An 11,914-nucleotide genomic window follows, 5' to 3' on the forward strand; every position below is an offset into this window, starting at 1 on the left:
TGTTTTGTGTGTGTGTTGATGCCTGTTTTGTGTGTGTATTGATGCCTGTTTTGTGTGTGTGTTGATGCGTGTTTTGTGTGTGTGTTGATGCGTGTTTTGTGTGTGTGTTGATGCCTGTTGTGTGTGTGTGTTGATGCGTGTTTTGTGTGTGTGTTGATGCCTGTTTTGTGTGTGTGTTGATGCCTGTTGTGTGTGTGTGTTGATGCCTGTTTTGTGTGTGTGTTGATGCCTGTTGTGTGTGTGTGTTGATGCGTGTTTTGTGTGTGTGTTGATGCGTGTTTTGTGTGTGTGTTGATGCCTGTTGTGTGTGTGTGTTGATGCGTGTTTTGTGTGTGTGTTGATGCCTGTTTTGTGTGTGTGTTGATGCCTGTTGTGTGTGTGTGTTGATGCCTGTTTTGTGTGTGTGTTGATGCGTGTTTTGGGTCTTTAGAAGTTGTAGTAGGCTAAAGGAAACAGTGAAACCCTCCCAGATGGCACCGTGTGTGTGTGTGTGTGTGTGTGTGTGTGTGTGTGTGTGTGTGTGTGTGTGTGTGTGTGTGTGTGTGTGTGTCAAGTAGAAGCATTGTGTTATAGTGTCAGCCAGTGAGTGATGTTGGTTGGTTCCTCAATGCGTCCTAAATGGAATCCCTATTCCCTATATAGTGCACTACTTTTGACCAGAGCCTTATGGTCAGCCCTATGGGTCCTGGTCTAAAGTAGTGCACTAAAGAGGGAATAGGGAGACCCATAGGGCCCTAGTCTAAAGTAGTGCACTATGTGGGGATTAGGGTTCTATAGGGCTCTGGTCTAAAGTAGTGCACTATGTAGGGATTAGGGTTCCGTTTGGGATGTATCCTCTGTCAGTAAATAAACAAAGCTCTCCTTTGACTCTGTCCCCGTCCAGATTCCCCCGATCTGCCAGATGACCGCGACCGCTCTCTCTGACACTACCAGACCGCTGCAGTCGACTGGGCCGCTGACCGTGTTGCCTGACTGGACCGCTGACCGTGTTGCCTGACCGGGGTTGTGTTGGGGTGATGGAGTACCATAGTAGTGGTAGCCTGCCCCTGCTGGGCCGACCCAGGTACTGTCCTGGGGCCAGCTCCAACGGAGGTTACCTCTGTGAGACAGGACACTGCTGTGGGGAGACAGGCTGCTGCACCTATTACTATGAACTCTGGTGTGAGTACTACTACGATACTACTACAACACTACTACGATACTACTACAACACTACTACGATACTACTACAACACTACTACAACACTACTACAACACTACTACGATACTACTACAACACTACTACAACACTACTACAACACTACTACGATACTACTACAACACTACTACGATACTACTACAACACTACTACGATACTACTACAACACTACTACGATACTACTACAACACTACTACGATACTACTACAACACTACTACGATACTACTACACCACTATTGCTGTACTACCACAATACTACCACAACACTACCACAACACTACTACAACACTACTACAACACTACTACAATACTACTACGATACTACTACAACACTACTACAACACTACTACAACACTATTGCAACACTATTGCTGTACTACCACAATACTACTACGATACTACTACGACACTACTACAACACTACCACAACACTACTACACTACCATTACACTACAACTACAACACTACTACAACACTACTACAACACTACTACGATACTACTACAACACTACTACGATACTACTACAACACTACTACGATACTACTACAACACTACTACGATACTACTACAACACTACTACGATACTACTACAACACTACTACGATACTACTACACCACTATTGCTGTACTACCACAATACTACCACAACACTACCACAACACTACTACAACACTACTACAACACTACTACAATACTACTACGATACTACTACAACACTACTACAACACTACTACAACACTATTGCAACACTATTGCTGTACTACCACAATACTACTACGATACTACTACGACACTACTACAACACTACCACAACACTACTACAACACTATTGCTGTACTACCACAATACTACCACAACACTATCACAATACTACTACAACACTACTACAATACTACTACAACACTACTACAATACTACTACACCACTACTACACCACTACTGCTGTACTACCACAATACTACCACAACACTACCACAACACTACTACAACACTACTACAATACTACTACACCACTACTACACCACTACTGCTGTACTACCACAATACTACTACAACACTACTACAACACTGCTACTACAACACTACTACAACACTACTACAACACTACTACAATACTACTACACCACTACTACACCACTACTGCTGTATTACCACAATACTACTACAATACTACTACAACACTACTACAACAGTACTACTACAACACTACTACAATAGTACTACAATACTGCTAGAATACTACTACAATACTACTCTGTACTGCTACAATACTACTACAATGCTACTACAGTACTACTACAATACTACTACAGTACTACAGTTCTACAGTATAAGTTCTACAGTATATGTGATGATTGATGCATTAGGATGATCTGGTTCATTTAGCCTACTGAAGGCCTACAATACTACACTACTACAATACTACTACTGCACTACTACAATACTACTACTGTACTGGTAACATACTACGACACTACTATACACTCTGGTGTGAGAACTACATCTTCTGCTACATTACAATACTACTGTTACTGATACTGTACTGCTAATTTACTACTTACTACTACACTAGGGTTCTGTGTGATGTTCTAACAGGTTCTCTGTATTCTTTACGGTTCTGTATGTTCTAACAGGTCCTCTGTATTCTTCATGGTTCTTTCTGTGTGATGTTCTAACAGGTTATCTGTATTCTTCAGGGTTCTGTATGTTCTAACAGGTTCTCTCTGTATTCTTCAGGGTTCTGTGTGATGTTCTAACAGGTTCTCTCTGTATTCTTCAGGGTTCTGTGTGATGTTCTAACAGGTTCTCTCTGTATTCTTCAGGGTTCTGTGTGATGTTCTAACAGGTTCTCTCTGTATTCTTCAGGGTTCTTTGTGATGTTCTAACAGGTTCTCTCTGTATTCTTCAGCGTTCTGTGTGATGTTCTAACAGGTTCTCTCTGTATTCGTCAGGGTTCTGTGTGATGTTCTAACAGGTTCTCTCTGTATTCTTCAGGGTTCTGTATGTTCTAACAGGTTCTCTTTGTATTCTTCAGGGTTCTGTGTGATGTTCTAACATGTTCTCTCTGTATTCTTCAGGGTTCTGTGTGATGTTCTAACAGGTTCTCTCTGTATTCGTCAGGGTTCTGTGTGATGTTCTAACAGGTTCTCTCTGTATTCTTCAGGGTTCTGTATGTTCTAACAGGTTCTCTCTGTATTCTTCAGGGTTCTGTATGTTCTAACAGGTTCTCTCTGTATTCTTCAGGGTTCTCTGTATTCTTCAGGGTTCTGTATGTTCTAACAGGTTCTCTCTTTATTCTTCAGGGTTCTGGCTGCTGTGGACCGTTCTGATCCTGTTCAGTTGTTGCTGTGCTTACCGACACCGCCGGGCTAAACTCAGAGTCCAACAGCAGCAGAGACAGAGAGAGATCAACCTACTGGCCTACCATGGAGCTACATCCTACCCCTCCTCCATGTTAGACCTCAGTGAGTAGCCTACTGGCCTAACCCTAACCTACTGGCCTATCATGGATCTATATCCTACTGGCCTAACCCTAACCTACTGGCCTATCATGGATCTATATCCTACTGGCCTAACCCTAACCTACTGGCCTATCATGGATCTATATCCTACTGGCCTAACCCTAACCTACTGGCCTATAATGGATCTACATCCTACTGGCCTAACCCTAACCTACTGGCCTAACCGTAACCTACTGGCCTAACCCTAACCTACTGGCCTATCATGGATCTACATCCTACTGGCCTAACCCTAACCTACTGGCCTATCCCTAACCCACTGGCCTATCATGGATCTATATCCTACTGGCCTAACCCTAACCTACTGGCCTAACCCTAACCTACTGGCCTATCATGGATCTATATCCTACTGGCCTAACCCTAACCTACTGGCCTAACCCTAACCTACTGGCCTATCATGGATCTATATCCTACTGGCCTAACCCTAACCTACTGGCCTAACCCTAACCTACTGGCCTATCATGGATCTATATCCTACTGGCCTAACCCTAACCTACTGGCCTATCATGGATCTATATCCTACTGGCCTAACCCTAACCTACTGGCCTATCATGGATCTATATCCTACTGGCCTAACACTAACCTACTGGCCTAACCCTAACCTACTGGCCTAACCTACTGGCCTATCCCTAACCTACTGGCCTATCATAGATCTATATCCTACTGGCCTAACCCTAACCTACTGGCCTATCATGGATCTATATCCTACTGGCCTAACACTAACCTACTGGCCTATCATGGATCTATATCCTACTGGCCTAACACTAACCTACTGGCCTAACCCTAACCTACTGGCCTATCATGGATCTATATCCTACTGGCCTAACACTAACCTACTGTTCTAACCCTAACCTACTGGCCTAACCCTAACCTACTGGCCTATCATGAATCTATATCCTACTGGCCTACCATGGATCTATATCCTACTGGCCTAACCCTAACCTACTGGCCTATCATGGATCTATATCCTACTGGCCTACCATGGATCTATAACCTACTGGCCTATCATGGATCTACATCCTACTGGCCTAACCCTAACCTACTGGCCTATCATGGATCTACATCCTACTGGCCTAACCCTAACCCTAACTTACTGGCCTAACCCTAACCTACTGGCCTAACCCTAACCTACTGGCCTACCATGGATCTATATCCTACTGGCCTACCATGGATCTATATCCTACTGGCCTACCATGGAGCTAAATCCTACTGGCCTAACCCTAATCTACTGTCCTAACCCTAACCTACTGGCCTAACCCTAACCTACTGGCATAACCCTAACCTACTGGCCTATCGTAGATCTACATCCTACTGGCCTACAATGGATCTATATCCTACCCCTCCACCATGTTAGACCACAGTGAGTAGCCTACCGGCCTAACCCTAACCTACTGGCCTATCATGGAACTATATCCTACTGGCCTACCATGGAGCTACTTCCTACTGGTCTAAACCTAATCTACTGGCCTATCATGGATCTACATTCTACTGGCCTACCATGGAGCTACATCCTACTGGTCTAACCCTAATCTACTGGCCTATCATGGATCTACATCCTACTGGTCTAACCCTAATCTACTGGCCTATCATGGATCTACATCCTACTGGTCTAAACCTAATCTACTGGCCTATCATGGATCTACATCCTACTGGCCTAACCCTAATCTACTGGCCTATCATGGATCTACATCCTACTGGTCTAAACCTAATCTACTGGCCTATCATGGATCTACATCCTACTGGCCTAACCCTAATCTACTGGCCTAACCCTAATCTACTGACCTACCATGGATCTACATTCTACTGGCCTACCATGGATCTACATCCTACTGGTCTAAACCTAATCTACTGGCCTAACCCTAATCTACTGACCTACCATGGATCTACATTCTACTGGCCTACCATGTATCTACATCCTACTGGTCTAAACCTAATCTACTGGCCTAACCCTAATCTACTGGCCTATCATGGATCTACATCCTACTGGCCTAACCCTAATCTACTGGCCTATCATGGATCTACATCCTACTGGTCTAAACCTAATCTACTGGCCTATCATGGATCTACATCCTACTGGTCTAACCCTAACCTACTGGCCTAACCCTAATCTACTGGCCTATCATGGATCTACATCCTACTGACCTAACCCTAATCTACTGGCCTATCATGGATCTACATCCTACTGGCCTAACCTTAATCTACTGGCCTATCATGGATCTACATCCTACTGACCTAACCCTAATCTACTGGCCTATCATGGATCTACATCCTACTGACCTAACCCTAATCTACTGGCCTATCATGGATCTACATCCTACTGGTCTAAACCTAATCTACTAACCCTCTTCCATGTTAGACCTCAACAAGACTCCTCTCCTCTCCTCTCCTCTCCTCTCCTCTCCTCTCCTCTCCTCTCCTCTCCTCTCCTCTCCTCTCCTAGACCTGATAAATCACCACTAATAACTCTCTCTCTCTCTCTCTCCTCTCCTCTCCTCTCCTCTCCTCTCCTCTCCTCTCCTCTCCTCTCCTCTCCTCTCCTCTCCTAGACCTGATAAATCACCACTAATAACTCTCTCTCTCTCTCTCTCCTCTCCTCTCCTCTCCTCTCCTCTCCTCTCCTCTCCTCTCCTCTCCTAGACCTGATAAATCACCACTAATAACTCTCTCTCTCCTCTCCTCTCCTCTCCTCTCCTCTCCTCTCCTAGACCTGATAAATCACCACTAATAACTTTCTCTCTCTCTCTCTAGGTTTCCTGGCGTCTCTGAAGCTACCGTCCTATGAAGAGGTAGCAGCTCAGCCCTCCACTCCCCCACCTCCCTACAGCACTGTGTTCGCTGCCCAGGGGGGCGCCGCTCGCTACCCCCAGCCACCCCACCATCCCCCGGGATCACACCCCCACCCCGGCACCAGCGCCAGCGCTGCACCCTCCTCTTTCAGCTCTGACAACAGGTGGGGACACTGATTGGCTGGCTGACTGAGTGATTGATTGTCTGGTTGAATTTATTGATATAAAACACACTTGACAATGTAAAGAAGCCACTTTGAGTTTGAGATGAGAAAGGGTGGATGACACACTTTGCTGTGGTAATGATATTTGTGGTAGAAGCTGTAATAAAGATGACACTGTGGTTCTGACCTCTGACCCTGCAGCTCCAGCTGTTCCTGTGACTCTTGCTGTCCGTCATCTCCCTGTAGCACCTACGAGACCGACACAAGCCGTGCTTCCACGCCCACAACACTGTCCCAATACGCTGCAGAGAACACTGCTGCTGTTGTCTTGGAGACAGTTGCCACGGTAACATCCTCGGAGATGATTGTCTCTGTATCTTCAGAGACCGATGTGGATGTTGCCGGTGGCAACAGGATGGGTGTTGTTGCTGATGCGTTTACTGTTGTTATAACCTCAGAGGCCGACACCAACTTAAGCGAACAATCTACAGAACCTGCACAGGTGCACTACTTTCCTGGTGCTACCATGGAAACTGTTACTATGGAGACGGATGTTTGTAATGTAGCTCGTCTCTCTTCTCGTACCTCACCCACGTCTACAGAACACCCTCTAGTTGCTACAACAACAGAACACCCTCTAGCTGGGACTGCTCGTCCTTTAACCAATCCAGGCCACGACAGACCATCCTGTCCCCACAGTCCCTCCCCCACACCCACCTCTGCTGTCCCCTCCCCTACCACACCCACCTCTGCTGTCCCCTCCCCTACCACACCCACCTCTGCTGTCCCCTCCCCTACCACCACCTCTTGTACCCCTACCCCCTCTGCGCTCTCCCCAGCCCAAGCTCCTACCCTAATCCTAGCCTCCCCAGTCCTTTCAACTCCAGCCCCTACTCCCTCTGCCCTCTCCCCAGCCCAAGCTCCTACCCTAGCCTCTCCATCTCCTACCTCCTCTGCCCTCTCCCCAGCTCCTACCCCCTCTGCCCTCTCCCCAGCCCCTACCCTAACCCTAGCCTCCCCAGCTCCTACCCCCTCTGCCCTCTCCCCAACTCCTACCCTAACCCTAGCCTCCCAGCCCCTACCCTAACCCTACCCTCCCCAGCTCCTACCCCCTCTGCCCTCTCCCCAGCCCCTACCCTAACCCTAGCCTCCCCAGCCCCTACCCTAACCCTAGCCTCCCCAGCTCCTACCCCCTCTGCCCTCTCCCCAGCCCCTACCCTAACCCTAGCCTCCCCAGCCCCTAGCCTAACCCTAGCCTCCCCAGCTCCTACCCCCTCTGCCCTCTCCCCAACTCCTACCCTAACCCTAGCCTCCCAGCCCCTACCCCCTCTGCCCTCTCCCCAGCCCCTACCCTAACTCTAGCCTCCCCAGCCCCTGGCATAACCCTAGCCTCCCCAGCTCCTACCCCCTCTGCCCTCTCCCCAGCCCCTACCCTAACCCTAGCCTCCCCAGCCCCTACCCTAACCCTAGCCTCCCCAGCCCCTACCCTAACCCTAGCCTCCCCAGCCCCTACCTCCTCTGCCCTCTCCCCAACTCCTACCCTAACCCTAGCCTCCCCAGCCCCTACCCTAACCCTAGCCTCCCCAGCTCCTACCCCCTCTGCCCTCTCCCCAGCCCCTACCCTAACCCTAGCCTCCCCAGCCCCTAGCCTAACCCTAGCCTCCCCAGCTCCTACCCCCTCTGCCCTCTCCCCAACTCCTACCCTAACCCTAGCCTCCCCAGCCCCTACCCCTCTGCCCTCTCCCCAGCCCCTACCCTAACTCTAGCCTCCCCAGCCCCTGGCATAACCCTAGCCTCCCCAGCTCCTACCCCCTCTGCCCTCTCCCCAGCCCCTACCCTAACCCTAGCCTCCCCAGCCCCTACCCTAACCCTAGCCTCCCCAGCCCCTACCCCCTCTGCCCTCTCCCCAGCCCCTACCCTAACCCTAGCCTCCCCAGCCCCTACCCTAACCCTAGCCTCCCCAGCCCCTACCTCCTCTGCCCTCTCCCCAACTCCTACCCTAACCCTAGCCTCCCCAGCCCCTACCCTAACCCTAGCCTCCCCAGCTCCTACCCTAACCCTAGCCTCCCCAGCTCCTACCCCCTCTGCCCTCTCCCCAGCCCCTACCCTAACCCTAGCCTCCCCAGCCCCTACCCTAACCCTAGCCTCCCCAGCCCCTACCCTAACCCTAGCCTCCCCAGCTCCTACCCCCTCTGCCCTCTCCCCAACTCCTACCCTAACCCTAGCCTCCCCAGCCCCTACCCTAACCCTAGCCTCCCCAGCTCCTACCCCCTCTGCCCTCTCCCCAACTCCTACCCTAACCCTAGCCTCCCCAGCCCCTACCTCCTCTGCCCTCTCCCTAACTCCTACCCTAACCCTAGCCTCCCCAGCTCCTACCCCCTCTGCCCTCTCCCCAGCCCCTACCCTAACCCTAGCCTCCCCAGCCCCTACCTCCTCTGCCCTCTCCCCAACTCCTACCCTAACCCTAGCCTCCCCAGCTCCTACCCTAACCCTAGCCTCCCCAGCCCCTACCTCCTCTGCCCTCTCCCCAGCCCCTACCCTAACCCTAGCCTCCCCAGCCCCTACCTCCTCTGCCCTCTCCCTAACTCCTACCCTAACCCTAGCCTCCCCAGCCCCTACCTCCTCTGCCCTCTCCCTAACTCCTACCCTAACCCTAGCCTCCCCAGCCCCTACCTCCTCTGTCCCAGTCTCTTCTCCTGTAGCCTCAGACCCAAAGGCTCAGGCCTTTTTTGATCCTCTTGGAGCTCTTGCAGTGGAACGGACAGAGACTGTCTCTCCCTCCTGCTCTCCTCCCCCTGTCTTCCCCTTGTCCTCTCCTCCCCCCTTCTCTCCCTCCTCTCCTCCCCCTGTCTCCCCAGGCCCACCCAGTCTCCCCCCAAGCAGACCCTGTTCTCCCCCTGTGTGGACGTGTACCAGCTTGTCCCCCACACCTACAGGAGCGAGGGAGAGGAGGAGGAGGAAGAGCAGGAGGAAGTTGGGGCCGATGAGAGTCAGTACCGCCACCGCCGTCTGACCGGGGACTCAGGCATCGAGGTGTGTCGCTGTCAGGTTGAGGAAGACGAGGAGGAGGAGGAGGAAGAGGAGGAGGGAGTGGAGGAAGCAGGGGATGAAGGAGAGGAGGGGGTGAGCGAGCTCCATGACAGCCTGGACTGTCCGGTTAGAGGTCAGGGGTCAGGGGAGGGACTAACCCTGTGTAGCCCTGCCCCAGGAGACACCCCATTGGCTGAGGAGGTGGTGATTGTCATGGAGAGCGTGTGATGGACAGCTGAGCGGAGTCAGTGGACTAAACCATTTTCATCCTAAACGGGGGGGATGCAAGTGAACGGAAAAAACCCCACAACAACAACTTTGCAAAACTGTTTATTAGGTAATGTTCCATAACACTGGGGATCCTGAACATAGCTCTGATGTGTGGATCAGACCCAGGAGGGCCCAACATGAAGCTCCTGTCCTGAGCTACAGGAGATACAGTCAAGATGGTTCACTGGTTCTGTGGATGGGTTTGGCACAGAGGCAGATTATTTTGTGTCTGACCCAAATGGTACTCTATGCCCTACGTAAGTGCACTACTTTTGGCCAGGTCCCACATGGAGCTGTGGAAAAGGGTTCCATTTGAGACTGTGTGTGCGTGGTCGTAGTGTTGTTAATCTAACCTGGCCGTGGTGTTGTCAATATAACCTGGTTGTAGTGTTGTTAATCTAACCTGGTCGTAGTGTTGTTAATCTAACCTGGTCGTTAATCTGACCTGGTCGTAGTGTTGTTAATCTAACCTGGTCGTAGTGTTGTCAATATAACCTGGCCGTGGTGTTGTTAATCTAACCTGGTCGGAGTGTTGTTAATCTAACCTGGTCGTAGTGTTGTTAATCTAACCTGGTTGTAGTGTTGTTAATATAACCTGGCCGTGGTGTTGTTAATCTAACCTGGTCGTAGTGTTGTTAATCTAACCTGGTCGGAGTGTTGTTAATATAACCTGGTCGTAGTGTTGTTAATCTAACCTGGTCGTAGTGTTGTTAATCTAACCTGGCCGTGGTGTTGTCAATATAACCTGGTCGTAGTGTTGTTAATCTAACCTGGTCGTAGTGTTGTCAATATAACCTGGCCGTGGTGTTGTCAATATAACGTGGCCATGGTGTTGTCAATATAACCTGGTCGTAGTGTTGTTAATCTAACCTGGTCGTTAATCTGACCTGGTCATAGTGTTGTTAATCTAACCTGGTCGTAGTGTTGTTAATCTAACCTGGTCGTAGTGTTGTTAATCTAACCTGGTCGTAGTGTTGTTAATCTAACCTGGCCGTGGTGTTGTTAATATAACCTGGCCGTGGTGTTGTTAATCTAACCTGGTCGTAGTGTTGTTAATATAACCTGGTCGTAGTGTTGTTAATCTAACCTCGTCGTAGTGTTGTTAATCTAACCAGGTCGTAGTGTTGTCAATATAACCTGGTCGTAATGTTGTTAATATAACCTGGTCGTTAATCTGACCTGGTCGTAGTGTTGTCAATATAACCTGGTCGTTAATCTGACCTGGTCGTAGTGTTGTCAATATAACCTGGTCGTAGTGTTGTCAATATAACCTGGCCATGGTGTTGTTAATCTAACCTGGTCGTTAATCTGACCTGGTCGTAGTGTTGTCAATATAACCTGGTCGTTAATCTGACCTGGTCGTAGTGTTGTCAATATAACCTGGTCGTAGTGTTGTCAATATAACCTGGCCGTGGTGTTGTTAATCTAACCTGGTCGTTAATCTGACCTGGTCGTAGTATTGTTAATATAACCTGGTTGTAGTGTTGTTCATTTTTCAGTTATCGTAGACACGTATCTCTAGACACTACAACCTGGTCTAGAGAGAGAGACACTACAACCTGGTTTAGAGAGACACTACAGAGACACTACAACCTGGTTTAGAGAGACACTACAGAGACACTACAACCTGGTTTAGAGAGACACTACAGAGACACTACAACCTGGTCTAGAGAGACACTACAGAGACACTACAACCTGGTTTAGAGAGACACTACAGACACTACAACCTGGTTTAGAGAGACACTACAGAGACACTACAACCTGGTTTAGAGAGACACTACAGAGACACTACAACCTGGTCTAGAGAGACACTACAACCTGGTCTAGAGAGACACTACAGAGACACTACAACCTGGTCTAGAGAGACACTACAACCTGGTCTAGAGAGACACTACAACCTGGTCTAGAGAGACACTACAGAGACACTACAACCTGGTTTAGAGAG

The 11,914-nt window shown here is 49.3% G+C and overlaps 1 protein-coding gene across 1 annotated transcript; it reads left to right on the top strand.

Moving 5' to 3' along the window:
* The first annotated feature begins 1,016 nt into the window (after positions 1–1,016).
* On the top strand, positions 1,017–9,927 carry LOC115125523 (WW domain binding protein 1-like). The gene is made up of 5 exons (XM_065021167.1): positions 1,017–1,101; positions 3,504–3,665; positions 6,468–6,669; positions 6,916–7,104; positions 9,528–9,927. Exons 1-5 carry the CDS (start codon positions 1,017–1,019, stop codon positions 9,925–9,927), a joined length of 1,038 nt encoding a protein of 345 aa, XP_064877239.1.
* The last annotated feature ends 1,987 nt before the right edge of the window (positions 9,928–11,914 follow it).

Source organism: Oncorhynchus nerka, linkage group LG8 (assembly GCF_034236695.1).
Source record: "Oncorhynchus nerka isolate Pitt River linkage group LG8, Oner_Uvic_2.0, whole genome shotgun sequence".
NCBI classification, from domain to species: Eukaryota; Metazoa; Chordata; class Actinopteri; order Salmoniformes; family Salmonidae; genus Oncorhynchus; species Oncorhynchus nerka.